This window comes from Oncorhynchus kisutch, linkage group LG12 (assembly GCF_002021735.2).
Source record: "Oncorhynchus kisutch isolate 150728-3 linkage group LG12, Okis_V2, whole genome shotgun sequence".
In the NCBI taxonomy this organism is placed as follows: domain Eukaryota; kingdom Metazoa; phylum Chordata; class Actinopteri; order Salmoniformes; family Salmonidae; genus Oncorhynchus; species Oncorhynchus kisutch.
In genome coordinates this window covers 44,697,587-44,721,258 of record NC_034185.2, presented here as the reverse complement: position 1 = coordinate 44,721,258, position 23,672 = coordinate 44,697,587, and the positions used below count along the sequence as shown (strand labels likewise).

At 41.2% G+C, this 23,672-nt stretch overlaps 1 protein-coding gene across 4 annotated transcripts in view; it reads right to left on the bottom strand.

The window, feature by feature from the left end:
* Window positions 1-2,990: 2,990 nt before the first annotated feature.
* arfip1 (ADP-ribosylation factor interacting protein 1 (arfaptin 1)) overlaps window positions 2,991-23,672 on the bottom strand; it is a 30,488-nt gene continuing 9,806 nt past the window's right edge. For 2 of the 4 annotated variants that reach the window (XM_020497040.2, XM_020497042.2), the window contains 7 exons: window positions 16,260-16,359; window positions 12,167-12,274; window positions 11,219-11,331; window positions 10,170-10,391; window positions 7,120-7,277; window positions 6,583-6,757; window positions 2,991-5,213 (listed from right to left, as the gene is read on the bottom strand). In XM_020497040.2, coding sequence (XP_020352629.1) covers window positions 5,058-5,213; window positions 6,583-6,757; window positions 7,120-7,277; window positions 10,170-10,391; window positions 11,219-11,331; window positions 12,167-12,274; window positions 16,260-16,359 — 1,032 coding nt within the window. In that variant the 3' untranslated portion in view covers window positions 2,991-5,057. The remainder of the gene's footprint in view (window positions 5,214-6,582; window positions 6,758-7,119; window positions 7,278-10,169; window positions 10,392-11,218; window positions 11,332-12,166; window positions 12,275-16,259; window positions 16,360-23,672) is intronic. The other 2 variants (XM_031837613.1, XM_020497041.2) reach the window with 1 other exon arrangement.

Genomic DNA, 23,672 nt, shown 5'->3' with positions numbered 1-23,672 from the left:
TGTGTGTGTGTGCTAAAACATATGCTCAGTCAACCGCCTGTACATAAGTGACATTGACAGCCACATCCTCTCAAGCACAAGCAGGCATCTCTCTCAGGTCCTATACCTTCAGGTTCCTCTCCATACTGCCCACCTCAGACTCATGATTACATTCATGCAAAATCCTATTTTGAGCCTACCGTTCACGTAAGTCCCCCATATAAACTTGGGGATACTTAGCCTAGCCATCATGCCAATGCGGTACTGGACTCTATGCTAATTCATTAATGCGCCTGGCTAGGCTAGCTGATGATCAAATAAAATAACATGTTATTGGCTACATACACATGGTTAGCAGATGTTAATGCGAGTGTAGCGAAATGCTTGATCTTCTAGTTCCGACAGTGCAGTAATATCTAACAAGTAATCTAACAGTTCCACACAACTACCTAATACACACAAATGTAAAGGGATGGAATAGGAATATGTACATGTAAACATATGGATGAGTGTCGGCCGAGCGGCATAGGCAAGATGCAATAGATGGTATAAAATACAGTATATACATATGAGATGAGTAATGTGAGATTTGTAAACATTATTAAAGTGGCATTATTTAAAGTGACTAGTGATCCATTTATTAAAGCAACCAATGATTTGAGTCTGTATATAGGCAGCAGCCTCACTGAGTTAGTGATGGCTGTTTAACAGTCTGATGGGCTTGAGATAAAAGCTGTTTTTCAGTCTCTCGGTCCCTGCTTTGATGCACCTGTACTGACCTCGCCTTCTGGATGGTAGCGGGGTGAACAGGCAGTGGCTCGGCTGATTGTTGTCCTTGATGATCTTTTTGGCCTTCCTGTGACATCGGGTGCTGTAGGTGTCCTGGAGGGCAGGTAGTTTTCCCCTGGTGATGCGTTGTGTAGACCGCACTACCCTCTGGAGAGCCTTGCGGTTGATAGCGGTGCAGTTGCCGTACCAGGCTGTGATGTAAAGTGTTTTAGGTCACAACCAAATTTCTTCAGCCTCTTGAGGTTGAAGAGGCGTTGTTGCGCCTTCTTTACCACACTGTCTATATAGGTGGACCATTTCAGTTTGACCGTGACGTGTATGCCGAGGAACTTAAAACTTGCCTCCTTCTCCACTACTCTCCCGTCGATGTGGATAGGGGGGTGCTCCCCTACCTGACACCACACTCCGAGTGCCCTTACCTCCTCCCTGTAGGCTGTCTCGTAGTTGTTGGTAATCAAGCCCACTACTGTTGTGTCGTCTGCAAACTTGATGATTGAGGTGGAGGCGTGCATGGCCACGTAGTCATGGGTGAACAGGAAGTACAGGAGGGGGCTGAGCATGCACCCTTGTGGGCCCCAGTGTTGAGGATCAGTGAATTGGAGATGTTGCCCCCCACCTGGGGGCGGCCCGTCCAGGACTCAATTGCACAGGGCGGGGTTGAAAGCTTAATGATGAGCTTGGAGGGTACTATGGTGTTGAATGCTGAGCTGAAGTCAATGAACAGCACTCTTACATAGGTATTCCTCTTGTCCAGATGGGATAGGGCAAATTAGCCATTCATGATGGCGATGACATTGTCTGTGGGCCTGTTGGGGCGGTATGCAAACTGAAGTGGGTCTAGGGTGGAAGGTAATCCTTGACTAGTCTCTCTCTTCCCTTCATGACTACATGACAGAAATGAGTGCTACAGGGGCGATAGTCATTTAGTTCAGTTATCTTTGCCTTCTTGGGTACAGGAACAATGGTGGCCATCTTGAAGCATGTGTTGACAGCAGACTGGGATAGGGAGCAATTGAACATGTCTGTAAACACACCAGCTGGTCTGCGCATGCTCTGAGGACGGTGGCTGTTGTGTAAATGGCTAATCCAATCGGTTTCTACAAGCTTCTTTTACTTCCCAAGGGTGGTGGGAGGAGTGGGGCACATAAACAACTTAGAGCCCTTCCAGAATTCACCACTCGCTCAAGGGACTGCTACTACAATACAGCCACTTTGTCACCCTCACTATGGTGACAGATTTGTTGGTGTCAAGGTTTGTTTTATGTTGCCTAGATTTTATGGTTACTGTTGTTATTAGTGTGTTTAGGCCTGGGATGAGCTAGGATACACTTACATGTTTTATGTGTCACACTTAGAGGCACACATGACTTTATGCAGGTGTTTTACATGCCAAACATGTATACAAAACAGATAATTCTATATTACAGTAACAGTGATCCAGGCAAACATAAATAACATATACCATACAGTCTATGCTTATGAATAATATATCCCGTGAGTGACCACTTACACTTTTAATGTCTGATGACCACAAATGCACTGTTAAAACTGATAGGCTTTGACGTTCTGAAATTGTAGTCAGAAAAATGACAAACAATAGAATCTGAGGAATGAAATCATTGAAAACTGACCAGGAGCGAGGAAAGTTGAATTGTTGACAAATTTCAGAGCGACAACAATTTATTAAGCACTGACAAATCAGATCCACAAGCACTTGCTTTTATGTTGTTATGGCTTTGAGAAGACCCGACGTTAAACTTCACATCCATTCTGGTTCTTAACTAATCAGCTAGATCCTGTGATGCTTAAGACTTTTGGATGTTGCAGGTAGGCGACTATAAAATACTTGGAAAAGCCTCAAATCAAAGGAGATGGATGATGCACTAGAATTGTTTTAAAAAATAGATATATATATTCCACTCAGTTTTAGGATGTGCTTTAGTCATAAAATATGCTTCCATAATGAATTCATCTCTTTATCAATAGAAAACTGGCCATATCGATGTGCATTTTAGGTTAAAAAAAAAAGGGGACACCAGAAAATATCTTTATTTATATACTGTAGCTAAGCCTTCGCATAGCAGGCCCTGGTGGCAGCACAAAATGAGGCTAAATCATCCAAATGTGAAAAGAAAAATGAAAAGAAGTTGTGAAAAAATGAAAAGTTGTGAAAATATAAAAACACCTTCACTCAATTATTGGAAACATACCAAAACACCAAATGAGACATTCATGAAGAAAACATTTTATTTTCCCCCAAAAGACTTTACACAACATTCATAAACCTGTTTTTGAACTCAACATCTGTTAATCACCATGAGAAAAATGCCCCATCTCTTCATTCATATACCCTATAAAATATCTAAGGTAAAATAGAGGAAATTACAAATATATATATTTATCTATGCTTACATCAATTCATTGAACAGATTGATGTACAATGCACACACGCTGTTGTACAGCAGGAATGGTACTGTAGGTACAAATAGAAGACAGAGGAACCCGTGGGCAAAAGTGGTTGCAATAACATTATTTTGTGAATATTATGGTCAGGTTCTAAAGGGAAGGTGTTTAGATGTCATTTTACCAGAACCAAAAAGATGTCTTCACCTGGTTGTCATCTGGCTAACATTTCAACCAGAATATAACATCATTATGACATCCCATATTTTGCCCACGGGGATGAGACAGCTGGCTAGAATACCTGTGGTCCTTTCAAAGGAAATAACCATAGTATTCAGAAAATACCTATTCAAATGTTTAGTAGCTCAGGCAGAAGATGCTGGTCTTTCCTATGTACAAATGTTTTTCAGGTCCACTTTCATCTCATATACACAGTTCTTACAAGTGTTTTTTTGTCTCATGTACATAAATGTGCAGTATTATATATATATATATTTGAGAGGAAGATATCGTTTTTAAAAAATGACTGCAATTGGAAAGTCAAGGGAATCAACATGCTTCTTGTGCCATTAACTAGCATAGAGATTGTCATTGTCCAATGCTAAGACTGAACTTTTGTTGCTCATTCTAAAATGCAAACATTTACGTTCACGTTTAGCATATAGGTTAGCTTTAAAGCAGATAACAGCTGCTAATTAGAGATTTAACTCGTATTTACCCCTCTTCTCAAATGCAGCAAAAAGGATTCTATTCACACGGCGGGGTAATCGTGAAATAGGATAATTGAGTGGTTTATGTTGGTATGGAGTGTATGTGATGTAGGTATGTTTGGTCCATTCTTTATCTATCCATCTACAGCTATGTGGTCCTGAAGCTGGCAGTGTGAGGGGTCTGTGTTTAGTTGAAACATCAGACAGAGCGAGAGATTTGTACAGACATAAAACAAGGCACATCAAGTTCACGTGGTAAGGCTGGTCTTTCAGTTTCTCTGGAATTACAAAATGTTGAATTCAATAATTAATATTGTCTATCATATACCCATGATTAAAGTCAAAGACAAACACAAATGGTTAACACTAATGAACATCATTATTGCAACATAATAGCACCTTAAACATGACATTGACGCTTGTTATAAAATGGCCATTCATTACAGTACAATGCAATGACTCAAACAGTGAAAACCAACCATCTAATCTACTGTATTTAATTCCAAGAAGGTGGTAATCCATTTCCTACAGTCATACACTGGGTATATAACAGGTGTCACATCTTGCTTATGATGCATCATGTACATTTAATGATGCCTATCATTAGTGTTACTCCATCAATAGGTGGCCAGAGTTTTACAAAAAGTGGAGATAAGTTAACCAACTGGATGCAGAGTCAAGAAGAGTGACGGCCATTTGTCCCAAAACGTCTCTACAGTGTCGAGATACAACATTCATAAGCTGGAGTAAAAAGTCCTTTTACACTTTCCAAATTGTATTTAGCATCTCTGTGCTTCTCACTAGATTTGTCAAATCAACCCCAAAAAGTGAATTTCCCATGATTCGAAAAGAACTGCAGCAGTTCCATGTAAAAAAAGAAGAGAACGAGAGAAAAAGAGAGATGGCCACTTCACGATTAGAACGGTCAATGGATTTCCTTGTACAGGAAGAACAAGAGCATAGTAGAAAACAGGACGTACAGTTTATCAACCAAGAGATTGATAAATATTTCTTTGTTTTTTTTATTATTTATTTGTCTTAGTGTTGCTTTGCCTAACAACTTTTACAATCCTGAAGAAAAGTGGGAGGAACAGAGGCAGACAGGGAGGGGAGAGCATTTCCTGATGCCTCTCCAGACCAAACCACTAGATTTTTTGGGAGGGGTGGATCAGTTGATTAGTGCTCCTCCAGCCAAGATGGTGTATCCCCGCCGGGCATTTTCAACTTGATGTGGAACTGCTTGAGCGTCTGATCCAGCTGCTGCTGGTTTCCTGCATAGTATGCTGCGATGGCATTGTGGAAGAGGATCAGCTGGTTGTGCAACACTTTCACCTGGGAGAGGAAGGAGGAGAAAGAACAGAAAGACATAAGCACTCAGAGTCAGACAACACAGTTGCATTTAATGCCGGTTGAACAACTGTGTAATGGACCAGTTTTTAAAATGTATTTAGCAAATATCCCACCAGACTTTTCAAACAGCAACACGGGTCCGTTTTAGATTTGGCCAACCTGGTCTCAGAGCATTTCAGTATACAAAAGATAGCCCTATTTGGGTAAAAGACCAAGTCCATATACAAGCACACCAAGAAAGTCGTGAAAAGGGCACGTCATAAACCTATTCCCCCACAGGAGACTGAAAGGATTTATCAGATCCTAAAAAAGTTCTACAGCTGCACCATCGAGAGCATCCTAACGGATTGCATCACTGCCTGGTATGGCAACTGCTCGGCTTCCGACCGCAAGGCACTACAAAGGGTAGTGCATACGGCCCAGTACATCACGGGGGCCAAGCTTCCTGCCATCCAGGACCTCCATACGAGGCGGTGTCAAGCACTAAAAATGGTAAAATATTCCAGCCACACTTGTCATAGACTGTTCTCTCTGCTACCATGGCAAGTGGTACCAGGGTGCCAAGTCTAGGTCCAAAAGGCTTCTCAACAGCTTCTAGCCCCAAGTCATACGACTCTTGAACAGTGAATTAGGTATGGGCCTATACAATTTGTGACTGTCTGAAGAGTCACAATGACAGCTCAAAGAAGCACACATTTTATAGGCTATAGTGTAGGGCAGGGGTGGGCAACTCCAGTCCTCGGGGCCTGATTGGTGTCACACTTTCTCCGGTCCGTAGCAAACACACCTGATTAAGCAAATTGCATTCTAAACTGAAGATCATGATTAGGCAAATATTGGAGTCAGGTGTGTTAGCTGGGGCTGGGGCAAAACTGACACCAATCAGGCCCCCGAGGACTGGAATTAACCACCCCTGGTGTAGTGTTTAACTGCATTCGGGTTGCATGTGCAGTCCAGCAGTGTCAATTAGGCATGTGCTTTGAATTTCTGGTTACTTTGTGTGAAGTAAATACGCTAGGCTAAAGGCTTCCATGCGACAACCTGTTTGGACAATGTGCTATTTTATTTTTGGCTCATCTGCATGTTGAGTATTTTTGGAATTGCATTAGTGCGACATTGGGGAAAAATGTTGTAATTTCCCAGGTTATTATTTTGGGAAATGTGAAGTGTTCCCGGGACAGTCCCAGGATGCTGGCCCATGTTAATCCCTAGTTGACAGCAAAGGTTCCAAGACAATTACATCCTAGTAAGGACGCAAAATCCGGTCACATGTATTCTCTACTAGCCCTTGATGCTGAAAAAAGACTTCGCTGCCATATCAGGAGTAGCCTAAAACTAGCTTCGGAAGTACCTTGTTCTCTTCCAGGAATTTGAGCTTGATGGAGACGTCGTTGCGCATCTTCTCGTACTTCTCGCGGTGGATCTGGAACTGCTGCTGGGAGTATTCTATCTTGGGCAGAGTGGTGGCATCCCGCGGCCCCAGGTTCAATTCCTCCAGGTCTGTGCGGTACGCGTCAAACTCAACCCTACAGGGGATGTCAAAGAGCAGACGGAGGTCAACTACATACTATTTTTTTCGGGTACTATAGCCGTCTTGACAACTCCAGCGGTCATCGTCTTGCCAGACAACGACCAGAGGAGTCGATTATACAGCACAAACAGATCTGCGACCAGGCTAGGGATAATAACACTTCCAAGAGTCAAACAAAATCCTACAAAACTTGATGAACCCTCCCCAAAACACTTAATTGGCCATGGCAATTTCCTAAACTGAGTCCATTTCAGAAAATGACTAGGAATAACATATGCCCTCAAAATGTTCAATAAGAGGATGCAAGTCAGTCAATAAGTAACAGTGAACCAATTTAAACTGATATTCTCATATTACCTGGCAGTTTCATACTGTTTGATGTTAATCATAGTGTCCTCAATTGTTTTGTCCACCAGTGTGTTCACATTGGCAATGAAGAAGTTGATAGCTCCCAGTAGGGTCTCCCCATTTTTGGACAAAAGTTTTTGAGTGTCAGCATTGTAGCCAAACTCCTCCTGAAAGACAAGATTGCATCACACATTTTTTTTGACAATTCATTAAGATAACGACTACCATAGAACAATTGTATTATCTGAGCAAGCATAGCATCGTTGAATATGATCAAAATACTACTTCCCTAAAATATGAGGCAAAAGGTCTTTATTTCCTAAAGAGATGAATGGATATTGAGTGACCCATCAATGTCATGGGAAAATTGCTTTTAGAGTGAGGACATAATTACATATATTGAATCATTATAGAATTCCCTTAAAGGGTTTCCAATTGAGAGCTCATAGATCATTTTGACATCCAATGACAATTCAGACAGTCACGTTTAACTTCCAACCACGAGCTGTGCTTTCTTAAATCTCAATACATGTTTATTTAAACATTTTATACAAAATGGAAGTCTTAACTCTTAACAAACCATGAACGTCTAGGCCCAAATGTCACAGCAAATAAACAATTTTGGACAGGCTTATTCATCATACAACAGAAGTAAATCTAACACGAAACATGGCAGTGCTACCATCTCATAAACAGAACATTGAAACACAAACATGTACACACACAACCCTTTCATTAGGCAGCAGGTGGGGGATGTGCATAAATCCCATTACAATAAAGATAGAACATTAAGTACAGGTCCCACCCAGTTTACTGTTCATAATTGCCTATAGATCTGACAAGGGTTTTAGGTGGCTATAAAAACTAGCTATCATTTACGCATAAGCAAATACTTACAAAACATGCATTTCAAATAAATGCGCAGAATAAAAACAGGTGGTCTTCACCGTAAAATGCTTACTAATGAGCCCTTTCCCAACCATAAAGAAAAATGTGCACAAAAAAATAAAGAAATAGTAACACAAAATAACGAGGTAGCTGAGGTAATACGTACATGTAGGTAGGGATAAAGGGGACCAGGCAATCAGGAGGTAGGAAACGGTTCAGCGAACATAACAAAACCGGAAAATAACATTTTTGGGGAGGAACGGAACCAGAACGAAAGTTATCTATACTGTTCCGCAACAGAGCCGTATTATTTTAAAAGCATATGAACCGGTTAATAACGTTATTTTACGTTCCGTGCATTTTGTTCCAGTCCCACAAAAAAACTCAAAGCGCCTATGCAAAGCCCTCACTGTCACTCAAACTTCCAGTGTCTGGCTGCCCACCAGCTGAAAATCTTTGCCAGTGTGTATGTAGGCTACCTTCCCCTCCCTCCGAAGCATGCAGTCTACTGTAGCTACTAGCGTGATGTAAATCACAAGCGTGATTTTAAAATTAGCAAGAGGCATTTTTTAAATTAAGTACAATGGATGAACATTATAAATTCTGGTTAAGGTTACTATCGATATCACGTTTCACATTGGATTTATTAACTACAAAAGTCTATTTTAACTCTGGTGCCACTCTACACATACCAGCTAGCTGTGGTCTAGCTCTTAAAACGAACGGCCTCATTATGTGTAATGTAATGGAACAGAGTCATGATCAAGGGCTATTCCTGGTCCAATGTCAGTTAAGCCAACTCCGAAGTTCAAAGACATTCAAAAGTTTCCTCATCGAAGCCGCTCCTTCATAGATCTAATTCTGTGTGCCTAATTCAGATCATGCATGCCATAACATGCCCATGTCTTCATACCCAGCGCTCTCCTCACCCGGAAAATTTCTGCTGCACCCTACACTTGTCTGTCCAATGCATGTACATATCTTGCCCACTCCATAGCAAGCTGCTCTATCCATTGGTGAAGTCATTTAAAGTAGAGCTAAATGTAAAAAAAATAATATATATACACAATTATTTGAGGTTTAAAGAGGAACAGAAAGAAACTATATAAACCATTACTTGTTGGGGTTCGAACCAGTTCAGAACTTCACTTTGCTGTTTGGAACAGTGGGTGGAGGGGAAATGACGGTTCTGTTCAGAATGAAACGATTGAGAAATCATTTGTTCCAACCCCTTGTCAGGAAACAGAGTGGAAGCAGCGTATGTGAAGAGGGTGTAAGTGTGTCTGTGTGTGAGTGTGTTTAGGGTCAATATGCATGTAGGCGTGTTTTGTGTGTGTGAGCGTATGCAGTGTGTGTGTGTGTGTGTGTGTGTGTGTGTGTGTGTGTGTGTGTGTGTGTGTGTGTGTGTGTGTGTTGGAAAGCCAGTGTAGTATGTGTGAGTATGCATCGAGCCAGTGCAAGAGAGTTAGTGCAAGAGAGTTAGTGCAAGAGAGTTAGTGCAAGAGAGTTAGTGCAAGAGAGTTAGTGCAAGAGAGTTAGTGCAAGAGAGTTAGTGCAAGAGAGTTAGTGCAAGAGAGTTAGTGCAGGAGAGTTCGTGCAAGAGAGTTAGTGCAAGAGAGTTAGTGCGAGGGACATTTGTTTATTATTTCAGGGTACATCAATAATACATTTACTACAAATAATAAATGATGCATCATGTATAAAACAGCTAAGTCATATAAAATAGGTCCGGCTTTGCATTAAGCGATCTGTCTTTTAAATCCATTTTATATAGATACAAATTAAACCAATTTATCAAAGGCTTTTAGTGCATTTGAGAATTCAACACAAGTGAACCCACTCAGCATCATCCGCACTGAGGCAACCTGAAGCAGCTCGAGTAAAAAAAGGGAGAAAATCACTGACTGATCTGACAGGTGAAAGCAGAATAGCTATCAGTGGTTATGGAAAAAAAAGGTGATGAGGAATAGAAGTAATTTCAGAGTACTGATACCAAACCAGAGCCAGAAACGCCATCCTTAAAAGGTATGTCCCAAACCACAGATCTAGGAGGAGGTTACTTTACTCCCAATCCTAACGTTACATTAACATTACAGACATGAAGAAAAAAAACTGAACTCCAGCTTCAGGTTGCTCGTTTAGATCAAAGTTAAAAATAGTAACTGACTCACATGGAGCTCTGGCGACTTGAGGCCGAGGTCAGCGAAGGCGTCGCCAAGCTGCCGCTGAGTCTGCATCATCTGGGTGAGCTGGTTGGCCAGAGTCTGGGTCAGCTTGACCACGTGTTCGTACTTGCGCTTGTTGTCGCGCAGCACTTCGATCTGCCCCTCCAGCTCCAGGTCCACCGTCCGTGAGCCGCGGCCCAGCTTCTCCGACAAGATCTGCCTGGTGCACTGCGGGGAGAGAAGTGTTAGCATTCCTAGTGTAACTGACCAAATGGAATGATTTAGCATTAGCATTCGAGAATAACGGACCTTGCGTTTCAAACAAGTTAGCGTTACCATATATTATCCCAGTGTAACTGACCTGGGGTTTCAAACTAATTAGTGTTAGCATAGTTAGCATCCGAGAGTAGCTGACCATGGTTTCAAATGAGATTAGCGCCAACATCGTTAGAATTCTAGTGAATCTGATGTTGGGTTGAGAACCCAACATCAGACACATAGTTAGGATCCTAGTGTAACCAACCCCAGGTATCAAACCCAGGTCATCGACATGTCTCAATATCATGTTAGCCATCCAAGCTAAAGCCTGTACGTTGGCTCTGGGAATAGACAGATTTTATTTAAATGTGTATCTAAATCTCTGATCACATTCAAAGCAATATCTTTAATGGATATTAAAAGTATGTAGTGCCGTGTATTATCACTGAGAAACAGTTTGGCTAAATCAGATGTTCTACAGCAAACCTTTTGTCTTGTTCTTTTGCGAGTGTACAATAAAGCAGGGGAGCCAGAAGTAAACATTCACAGCACACTGGGGAATAATGGACAGATGAGATCATAGGTAGCTCACCAATCCAACCCTGGCTATGAAAAGCTGTGTGTGTGTGTGTGTTGCGATGCCAGGAAAAAAGGGGTAGTCTACCTGCAAAGTGGGAACCGGATTGTGAGAGGAGAAAGGTACTAAGGAGATAGAGGTGTGAAAAAGCAAGGTTGAGAATGAGTGAGTGGGAGTTAGAAAAGAAAGAGGGGCAGTAAGTGCTGGTGGCAAATATTACTTTGTATGTGTTGATACTCCACTTCCTCACTAGGTCCAGTTTTTCCATGGCCGGGTTCTTCAGGTCGTCTGCCAGGACCACCGGCCCGCTCTGTGGCTGCCCTTCCATAGTGCCTGAAGAGAAAGGTGACTGTCATGAATGGTCGAGAGAGGCTGTATCTGTTAGCTTGGGGCTCTGGTAAGATAAAGTGTTAGAGAATATAAAATGTAGATGTGAGACTATGGTGAATCAATCATAGGATTGATATACCATTTCCAGTCATGTCATCAGACTGGAACATGGAAACACTGAGTAAAAGTTAGATGCCGACTATGATACTTTGACGATTATCATCTACAGGTGAAATACTAAAGTATATACGTTTACCTGCAGGGAAAATAAATTAGTAACAAGCAACAGCAAGGAGTTTCATTTAGAGTAGAAGGGAGGTTTGTCCGTTTGAGGGAGGTCTGCAAGGAACTATGGGAGCCCAGTGATGCAAGGAGGACACAGGAGTTAAGCAGGGATGCTGATTAAAACTCAGGTGAAGCTGTGTAAGGCTTGGTTGGTCCTAGCAAGTGTGTTTGTGAAATGTTGAAACAAGATGAGGACCCCTATAACCAGCTATGGGAGAAATGCAGACAACCGACAATTAGTTTCCAGTGGCCTAACCTCAGCTGTTACAAACCAGAAACCACCGTCAAGCTTTCAGGTAATTGCATCCTTCGCAGCTAAAAGCCAAAGGTGAAATTGAACGAAGAGAGAGAGGGGAAGGACGTGAAGACAGAAGAGAAACGGCAGTAGAAGTCGATGAAGAAGGACGTGGACGATGGATTTTGAAGGAATGACACAGAGCCTTGATACAAAGGAGGGAGCAAGGGAGAGAAGCCCAACCAGAAATAAGAGAGGGAGCAGAAAGCAAGTCCGTATATATATATATATATACACCGTCTCTGTTGCTGCGGGTACCTTTCTGTATCTCAGTCTGACTATCGCTGATGGGTCGCGCCAGACGGCTAGCCGCGGCTGAGCTGGGAGCTACAGGTGCCACGGGAGACGTGGGCTGGCTTGCTGACACTGGAAACAGCAGGCAACAGTGGCGATTGATTAGTAAGTCAATTCAACAACCCCCCCCCCTCTATGTAGAGCTGTCAAATGGAATCTCCCACAGGTCCTCCTTGGGTGTTCCTTTGGGTCTGAATGGCACTATGGATGGGGCGGCCCACCACTAAAGACCGAATAAGAAGTGTAATCTTGAGATAACAGGCACAGAACAGTCCCACTGGACTAAAAGGGGATCAGTGGCACAACTAGGTTCATATCGTACCAAGTAAAGACTCCTAAAGCAATTGGACTACCTGACACCACATTGGACACAATGTACTATGCCTGCACCTTGCTTTTGGTTTGATGTTACTTGTCAGTGAAACCTCCATGGGACAAACGTTCTGTACTTGCCATTTAAGCCTATGCTCGACCTTTAATGAAAAGCACAGATGTTGCTGTAAAATGACAGGGTTCTATCATTGTGGCCTTTCTGTCTTTGTAGACTTGCCTTTGGATGCTTTTATGGGTTAGCCAGTTGAGAAGTGACATATCAGGTCTGAGTCTGTAATCATAAAGTGTCTCAGAGTAGGAGTGCTGATCTAAGATAAGTTTAGACTTTTAGATCATAATGAATGAAATATCACATGGACAGATCCCAGATCAGACGATTTGTGAACACTGGCCCAGGTCAGGTCAGGAACCTTCTCAGTGTGTTGATGTGTCCTTATGAACACCACATACCCACAAACAGGAAGGTATACAACAGAGTTCAAAGTTGTTGCCTGGGACACGGTTCGACCCACCGCCGCCTTGCTGGTGATGACTGGGCATTTCAGCACATCACGCAAAGCCTCTGATGCTAAGTATGTGGCTACTATCAACCAACACTACTGTATGCTAGCTATGTCGGAAAGGACTACAACCTTCAAAGTGTACCCATTACATTATCATTATTATTGCCCATGTATTTTTTGTTCAAAAGTTTGGGGTCACTTAGAAAAGTCCTTGTTTTTGAAAAAGCACATTTTTTTTGTCCATTAAAATAACATCAAATTGATCAGAAAGATAGTGTAGACATGGTTAATGTTGGAAATTACGATTGTAGCTGGAATTGGCAGATTGTGAATGGAATATTCTACATAGGCGTACAGAGGCCCATTATCAGCAACCATCACCCCTGTGTTCCAATGGCAGCGTAGCAAAGAAAAAGCCATATATCAGACTGGCCAATAAAAAGAAAAGATTGAGCAAAAGAACACAGACACTGGACAAATGAACTCTGCATAGAAGGCCAGCATCCCAGAGTCGCCTATTCACTGTTGACGTTGAGACTGGTGTTTTGCGGACACTATTTAATGAAGATGCCAGTTGAAGGCTTGTGAGGTGTCTGTTTCCCAAACTAAATCAATTAGCCTTTTAAAATGATCAACTTGGATTAGCTAACACAACGTGCCATTGGAACACAAGAGTGATGGTTGCTGATAATGGACCTCTATACGCCTATGTAGATATTCTATTCAAAATCATCCGTTTCCAGCTACAATAGTCATTTACAACTAAAATAATGTCTACACTGTATTTCTGATTTGATGTTTTTTTTAAATGGACAAAAAAAGTATATATATAGTAAGTATATTCCAGTTCCCACCACAGCCTGAAATCTATACAGCTTGTGTTAATAACTTTCCAATAGGTCTTGATTAATTCCGAATGATAAACGATATCTACATGACTTGAGAGGAGACGGTGGACACTCAGAGTCCGCAGCAACCTCTGGACGCCAGCGCCTCCAGTCCGTTGCCAAGGGGGAGAGAGTTAATTTATTTGCATGTGTAACGAGGATGCGATAATGAAAGAAAGGGGAGCCAGGAGGAAATCAAACGGAGATCAGAGGCAATTCATTAAAACTCAATTGGACTCCTCCTTTATAAATTCAAATGTCATCCTCATCTATCCATATCTCTGGCGCTGGACAGAGGGGCAGCTTGTTAGGGCGACACAAACAAAGTACCTCGCATTTTGCAACCTGAACACCGGTTTTGAATGAGGAGGGCTAGTGTGGAGGGTCGAAACACGGGAATAACGCAAACTAGGCTTGGGCAGTATACCATACTGGGGTATTTTGAAATACCGACAGTATGATTTTCAATACAGTCCAAAAAATATACATTTTTATTTTATTTAATCAATACTCAGACAGTACCAGTCAAAAGTACCAGTCAAAAGTTTGGACACACCTACTCATTCCAGGGCTTTTATTTTTTTTAATACCATAGCATTTTTGTATGTTCTCTATACTTAAAGTATAAATGGACCAATTTGGCACATTTGGGAAAACTCCTGGCAGACTTTATACAAAATATTGTGTTGTGATGTAATTTTTCACTGAATCAGTCTGAAACCTTGCACACACTGCTGCCATCTTGTGGACAATATCTAAATTACATTCTACATCACTGTCTGGCCTTTCGCTTGCATTTCAAAGACGCATCAACAATTAAAACATGTTTTTTTGTTTGTACTCTTTTTCCAGATCTAATGTGTTATATTCTACATTACCACAAACTTCAAAGTGTTTCCTTTTAAATGGTATCAAGAATATGCATATCCTTGCTTAATGTCCTGAGCTACAGGAAGTTCGATATGGGAGTATCTTTTTAGGTGGATTTTTGTTTTTAAAAGGGTCCAATCCATAAGAGGTTTTAAGACAAGGTCAGTCAATACGTAACTTTTCAAGAACTTAGAAAGTTTCTTCATGCGCAGTCACAAAAACCATCAAGGGCCATGATGAAACAGGAAAGGAAGACCCAGAGTTACCTCTGCTGCAGTGTTTATGTTCATTGGAGTACCAGCCTCAGAAATTGCAGCACAAATAAATGCTTCAGAGTTCAAGTAACAGACACATCTCAAAATCAACTGTTCAGAGGAGACTGCTTGAAATCAGGCCTTTTTGGTCATATTGCTGCAAAGAAACCACTACTAAAGGACAGTGGGATTGATTTGCACTTCTCGCTCCAAAGTATGATCATATCTAGGAGACAGAACGTGTCTCATTCCTGGGCGGTATGATGGCTGTGTGGTACCATGGCGTTTATACTTGCGTACTATTGTTTGTAAAGATTAACGTGGTGCCTTCTGGCTTTTGGAAATTGCTCCCAAGGATGAACCAGACTTGTGGAGGACTACAAATTTTTTTCTGAGGTCTTGGCTGATTTCTTTTGATTTTCCCATGATGTCAAGCAAAGAGGCACTCAGTTTGAAGGTAGGCCTTGAAATACATACACATGTACACCTCCAATTGACACAAATTATGTCAATTAGCCTATCAGAAGCTTCTAAAGCCATGACATTTTCTGGAATTTTCCAAGCTGTTTAAAAGGCACAGTCAATTTAGTGCATGTAAACTTCTGACTCACTAGAACTGTGATAGTCAATTATAAGTGAAATAATCTGTCTGTAAACAATTGTTGGAAAAATTACTTGTGTCATGCACAAAGTAGATGTCCTAACCGACTTGCCAAAACTATAGTTTGTTAACAAGAAATTTGTGGAGTGGTTGAAAAACAAGTTTTAATGAATCCAACCTAAGTGTATGTAGACTTCCGACTTCAACTGTATGTAGGTTAAGAACTTACAGCACAGTTGAAAAATATATGGCAATGAGAAATCAAAACTAGATGGTCTTCAGAGATAGATGGAAGGGGTTGAGGGTAGCTGAAAGATGGAGTTAAAACCAAAAGATAACAAATTGTAAGATGTACTGTGTCAGTATAATGTACAAAAAAATACATCTGGGGGATTGGAAATGATGCAGACAATTACACTGATGGAAGCCACAATCTGCAATATTAAAGCTGACCTACACTCCACCCCCCACCAAAAATGTTTTTTTTTTAAAGAAAATGTACTAGGTACTCTGGTTACAGTAGAAAAGGAAAAACCTGCACTCACTGGAAACAGTCTTCACATTCAATTTGCTGCTGCACGCCATTTCGTGATAGTCTGGTTACTGTACCTTTGTATGGTCCTGATGCAATGATGCCCTCTGTCATCGAGGCAAAGCTGCCAGAGTGGATGTGGCTTTCTGACAGGTTCAGGTCCCCGTAAGAAGGGTCCTAAAGTCAGGGAGGAAAAATTGCAACGGTCAGAGGAAAGGGGTTCACATTGAAGAACACTGGTGTAAAGTACTTTAAGTAAAAATACTTTAAAGTACTAAAGTCCTTTTTTGGGGACATCTGTACTTTACCTTGCTATTTATATATTATAACTTTTAATTCAATATATTAGTAAAGAAAATTATTTACTTTTTACTCCATACGTTTTCCCTGACACACAAAAGTATTCGTTACATTTTGAATGCTTTTCAGGAGAGAAAATGGTCCAATTCGCACGCTTATCAAGAGAACATTCCTGGGCATCCCTACTGCCTCTGATCTGGCCGACTCACAAAACACAAATGTTTTGTTTATAAAATGATGTCTGAGTGTTGGTGTGACCCTGTCTAGCCGTAAAAAAACAAACAAAAAAACAAGACAATTGTGCCGTCTGGTTTGCTTAATAAGGAATGTAATTATTCATACGTTTACTTTGAAACGTAAGTATATTTTAGCAACTACGTTTACCTTTGATACTTAAGTATATTTAAAAACGAATACTTTCTCAAGTAGTATTTTACTGGGTAACTTTCACTTGTACTTGAGTAATTTTCTATTAAGATAACTTTACTTTTACTCAAGTATGAACGTCGAGTACTTTTTCCACCACCACCAATGAGTTTGACCTAAGTTGATGCATTCTCACCATTTATAGAAACTGAACAATCGCAGAATTTCATTTTCAAAAATGTGCCCATACACAGACATCGAAAGCATCACAAGACTGTCACGAAATGGAACTACAATCGTCACTAAGATAAAAATACTCCTGACAACTGAAGGACTTCAAGAAACAAGTGTCCTGTACAGGTTTTATGAGAATAGATGTTCCCTTTAAGTATATTCTGCTTGCTTCCTCTCAAATCACCATGAATCACACCCACGGCCTCAAAGATATTGGCTGACGTCCAGTGTAAGAGATCAAGTTGCCACCATTGGGCAACACATTGGAATTCACTTTAAAAAGGGAGATGACAATGATCATGTATCCTACACATCATGACAATGTTCTGTAATTAACATGATTCGTATGACATTATTTTAAAGGACATTCATTTATTTTTATACTTCGCTCTAGTTTGTCACTTACGGGTTGATTCGGATGTGTTTCAAAAGCCACTGCTAACTTAACTATAGCCAATGCTAACAGAAAAAAACAGTGATAGGGGTAAGATCCACATGTTCAGAATGTGTGGCCCAAACACCTAAGTAACCTCAAACCAAGGAGGAGGTACAGAAAAGGAAGGGCACAAGCAGTTAGGTGAGCAGAGACCCATCGCCGTGGGGGCATACGGTCCCAAGTCGGGAGCGTTACTGCTGCGCCAGACTCCGGAACTATGTATTACAATTTATTCCATCATAAAATAGGCACGCATGTCAGAGATTTGTAACTGTTCCTATTGGAAATATAGCATTATTGCTTGCCCCTTATTACACCATAGAGCCTAACAAAGCACGGCACGATCCCTAAACATAAATTAGACAGCAAGACCCCAATGTGGCGATGCTCTGTGTGCTTACAATGGTCACAAAAGCCTTACCGTCAGTGACATAAACAGAGGATCGACAGGATTTGAACTGCATGCGACCAATTTTCACAATGTCTGTCTTGACATTCATGTTAATACCATGTACCATCGGTCTGCATTTTCTAAACTGGATAAGTATGATATATTCAATCAATACATGATAAACATGGGCATAGATAGAGAGCAGCAACAATACCACATGGACAATGGACAAGAATAGGCCTATGGTTTGATCCATTACATATGTAGGATTACATGTATACCAGTTAGGCTTGGGTGGTATAACGTATACTGGGGTATTAGGAACTAGCCACGGGCTGCTTTTTCCATACCGTTGAATTTTAGTTTTAGTTTTACAATACGTTTTAATATTTGAAGCTACTTTAAGAAAATACCTGCAGTCAACGTGTGCAATACATTAGATGAAGAATGCGATATGCTTCCTTTCACCTATCACATTATTATACATAGAATACCATATTTCCCCAGAACAGTTGAGCCAGTCACGTGTTTGTAAAGAACCCAATGACCAGAACTACAGAGTTCCTCTGCTGAGATCAGAGAACCTGTCAGAAGGACAACAGTCTCCACAGCACTTCACCAATCTGGGCTTTATGGGAGAGCGGCTAAACGGAAGCCACTCCTGAGAAAAAAGCACATGACAGCACGCCTGGAGTTTGCAAAAAGGCATGTGAAAGTCTCAGATCATAAGGCAAAAGATTATGTGGTTTAATGAGACCTGAATGCAAAGTGCTATGTCTGGAGAAAACCAGGCACAGCTCATCACTCGTCCAACACCATCCCTACCGGGAAGCATGGTGGTGGCAGCATCATGCTATGGGGATGTTTTTTAGCGGCAGGGACTGGGAGACTAATAAGAATAGAGGGAACAATGAATGGAGCCAAATGCAGGCAAATCCTTGACGAGAACCTGCTTCAGAGCGCAAACGACCTTAGACTGGGGTAAAGATTTACATTCCAACTGGACAATGACCCCAAGCATACAGCCAAAGCCACGCTAGAATGGCTTCAGAACAAGAATATGAAAGTCCTTCAGCTGTCAAGCCAAAGCCCTTGAATCCCATTGAATGCCTGTGGAAAGACGTGAAGATTGCTGTTCACCACAGCTCCCAAACTAACTTAACAGAGCTTGAGAAAAATTGCAATGAAAAATGGGAGAAAAATCCCCAAATCCTGATGTGCAAAGCTGATACTGACATAGCCAAGATGACTCAAAGCTGTAACTGCCGCCAAAGGTGTTTCTACAAAGTATTGACTCATGAGTGTGAATAAGAGACATACAGCGCCTTGCGAAAGTATTCGGCCCCCTTGAACTTTGCGACCTTTTGCCACATTTCAGGCTTCAAACATAAAGATATAAAACTGTATTTTTTTGTGAAGAATCAACAACAAGTGGGACACAATCATGAAGTGGAACGACATTTATTGGATATTTCTAACTTTTTTAACAAATCAAAAACGGAAAAATTGGGCGTGAAAAATTATTCAGCCCCTTTACTTTCAGTGCAGCAAACTCTCTCCAGAAGTTCAGTGAGGATCTCTGAATGATCCAATGTTGACCTAAATGACTAATGATGATAAATACAATCCACCTGTGTGTAATCAAGGAACACACCAGGCAGGTCCGAGATACTGTTGTGAAGAAGTTTAAAGCCGGATTTGGATACAACATTTGTAAATGACATCATAAATAGGGCTGATGGAGTTGTTACACATGCACCTAACAGACACATGGAAATGTCTGCTCTACCCAAAATTACAACCAACTAATTGCAGCATTACCTTAAAAGTTGAAAGGGGAAAAAGTCAGGAACTGCATTAAAGACCAAAAATGGTTAAAGAAAATGGTGATAAATAAAAATATATAATATAACTTTATTTTACTAGGCAAGTCAGTAAAGAACAAATTATTATTTTCAATGGCGGCCTAGGAACAGTGGGTTAACTGCCTGTTCAGGGGCAGAACGACAGATTTTGTACCTTGTCAGCTCGGGGATTCGAACTTGCAACCTTTCGGTTACTAGTGCAACGCTCTAACCACTAGGCTACCCAGTATAGGCTTGTCCATAATTAAATCCCATGATGTGGAGCCACAAAAAGAGCTGCTGCTACTGTTTCAAATGCACAGCTGGGGCATCAAATTACTTTAAATAGGGGAGACCAAGTATATTGAAAGCAAGGTCCAAAAAAATGCTGGGCAGGCCCAGTTGCTCATTGACAATGCCCACATCCCCCGGGCACGAGTGGCCACCGAATGGTTTGACGAGCATGAAAACTATGTCCATATGCATGGCAGTCACCAGATCTTGACCCAATTGAACACTTATGGGAGATTCTGGAATGGTGACTGACAAAGCATTTTCCACCACCATCAACAAAACACCAAATTATTGAATTTCCTGTGGAAGAATGGTGTCACATCTATCCAATAAAGTTCCAGACACTTGTCGAATCTATGCCAAGGCGCATTAATGCTGTTCTGGCGGCTTGCCGTGGCCCAACACCCTATTATCACCTAGAGTAATGTCTGCGAACCTGTGGAAATCTAATAAGCACAATTTAAAAAATCCCAATAAAAATCTAATTTTAACCTAGAGATATGCATTAGATGCTTCTCAATCCAAGCACTTCCGCATCTGCGGTGAAATATGAGAGTTATGAGAGTTATGGTCTGACAAACACATATTTGAGACATCCCGGATATCGGTCTTCTCACAAAATTATCTGTAGAGTCCGAACATTTTTGCCTACAAATTATTATGACCTTTCGGTTACTAGTCCAACGCTCTAACCACTAGGCTACCCAGCTGCCCCAATATTAATATGGCATTAATATGGAGTAGGTAGGCTTTCCACTAGATGTTGGAACATTGCGGCGGGGACTTGCTTCCATTCAGCCACAAGAGCATTAATGAGGTCAGGCACTGATGTTGAGCGATTAGGCCTGGCTCGCAGTCGGCGTTCCAATTCATCCCAAAGGGATTCGATGGGACTCTGTGCAGGCCAGTCAAGTTCTTCCACACCGATCTCGACAAACCATTTCTGTATGGACCTCGCTTTGTGCAAGGGTGCATTGTCATGCTGAAACAGGAAAGGGCCTTCCCCAAACAGTCCACAAAGTTGAAAGAACAGAATCTTCAAGAACATCATTGTATGCTGTAGCATTAAGATTTTCCTTCACTGGAACCAAGGGGCTTAGCCCAAACCATGAAAACAGTCCCGGACCATTATTCCTCCTCCACCAAACTGCACAGTTGGCACCATGCATTGCGGCAAGTAGCGTTCTCCTAGCTTCCGCCATACACAGATTTGTCCTTCGAACTGCCGGATGGTGAAGCGTGATTCATCGCTCCAGAGAAAGCGTTTCCACTGCTCCATAGTCCAATGGCGGCAAGCTATAAAATCACTCCAGCTGATGCTGGGCATTGCACATGGTGATCTTGGGCTTGTGTGTGGCTGTTCGGCCATGGAAACCCATTTCATGAAGCTTCCGATGAACAGCTCGTGCTGACGTTGCTTTCAGAGGCAGTTTGGAATTCGGTACGGAGTGTAGCAACTAAGGACTGACTACTTTTTACACACTACGTGCTTCACCCCTGAGCTGTCCCTTTCTGTGAGCTTCTGTGCCCTACCATTTCGCGGCTGAGCTGTTGTTGCCACTAGACGTTTCCACTTCACAAACAGAGCAATTACAATTGACCGGGGCAGTTCAAGCAGGGAAGAAATTTGACAAACAGACTTTTTGAAAAGGTGGCATCCTAAGACGGTGCCAAGTTGAAAGTCACTGAGCTCTTCAGTAAGGCCATTCTACTGCCAATGTATGTCTAGGGAGATTGCATGGCTGTGTGCTCGATATTATACACATTTCATCAACAGGTGTGGCTGAAATAGCCAATCCACTAATTTGAAGAAGTGTCCACATACTTTTGTGTATATGTGGGGACTGTTTAGTGCCAAAAATAAGGAGTTAAATACATGTAAAACAGCTCTCTCAGATATAGGAGAGACACTATAGAACTAACTTCCATATTTGTTCCATCTAGTGAATCCGTTATTCAATTTGTTCATATGGACTAATACGTAGCAGTAAGGCCAAATACACATGTTTATCTAATTGTTATATATGTATATAAAAATCTATATACTTCAAGGGCTCAAAATCAAATAGCAAAATTATCCTTGGTATGACCTTCTTATAACAATTCCATATAGCTTAGTAGAACCCCCCCTCTCCCTTCCCCTGCTTAGACAGGACATAGTGTCTTAACTCATTACAGTGGGTTGGCTTTTCCTTTATTTTGTCAGTTACCAGTATGTAGTCGAGCCTAGGTCCTTCCAGAGTGTCTTGCAGCGATGTAATCCTTAGAAAGACATATCTTTCCAAACGTCATTGTATGTCTAGTAAATTGATGCGACAATAAAGCCAGACACAGCTTGCCTGTTAAAAGCCATGCCAAGGATCAGTCTAGATGTCTTATCGCATTGCGACAAACTACGGCTGAAACGGAATTTCACTGACAACCAATTATCATCCTCAGAGAGTAGAGGGGAATACCTGCTGCCTGATCCTACTGATTACAACTACAACCATGTAGCTACAGTGGCAAGCTATATGACATGTAATCCTTTATTGAATAATTGTATAGCACTAGGAATAGGGTTAGACTATCATTGCTGGGGAGATAATTTGGTAACGCTTTACTTGACACCCAGTGTCAACAAGTTATGACATGATCATAACCATGTCATAATATGTCATAACAGCAGACATAACATGGTTATGACCCATATATTTACAAGTGTTGTGACAAATATTGCGTTATTGTACAGCTGGTTATGACACCTACATAAATGTGTCAAACCCCACATTTAAAAAACAATTCAAGAAGTTTCCTTTCGCTTGAATGTTTGTTTCTTAAAAACTTCTTAGGGCTGCAATCCCGTTAATGGGATCGATATGTCAACAGCCAGTGAAAGTGCAGGACGCCAAATTCAAAAACAGAAATCTCATAATTAAAATTCCTCAAACATACATGTAACTTATACCGTTTTAAAAGGTAATGTTTAATCCCACCACAGTGTCCGATTTCAAATAGGCTTTACAGCGAAAGCACCACAAACGATTATGTTAGGTCACCACCAACTCAAAGAAAAACACAGCCATTTTTCCAACCAAAGAGAGGAGTCACAAAAAGCACAAAGAGATAAAATGAATCACTAACTTCTCGATGATCTTCATCAGATGACACTCATAGGACTTCATGTATTTTTCTTGATAAAGTGCATATTTATATATTTTTTTAAATCTCTCTATACATTGGCACATTACGTTCACTAGTTACAAAAACATCTGGCGATATTGCAGAGAGCTACATCATTTTACAGATATACTCATTATAAATGTCGATAAATACAATTGTTATACATGGAAATATAGATAGACGTCGACCGATAAAATCAAAATGGCCGATTAATTAGGGCCGATTTCAAGTTTTCATAACAATCGGAAATCTGTATTTTTTGACACGGATTTGCCGATTCAAAAATAAATAAAAAATTACACCTTAATTTAATATTTATTTAACTAGGCAAGTCAGTTAAGAACACATTCTTATTTTCAATGACGGCCTAGGAACGGTGGGTTAACTGCCTGGTTCAGGGGCAGAACAACAGATTTTCACCTTGTCTCGGGGGATCAAATCTTGCAACCTTACAGTTTACTAG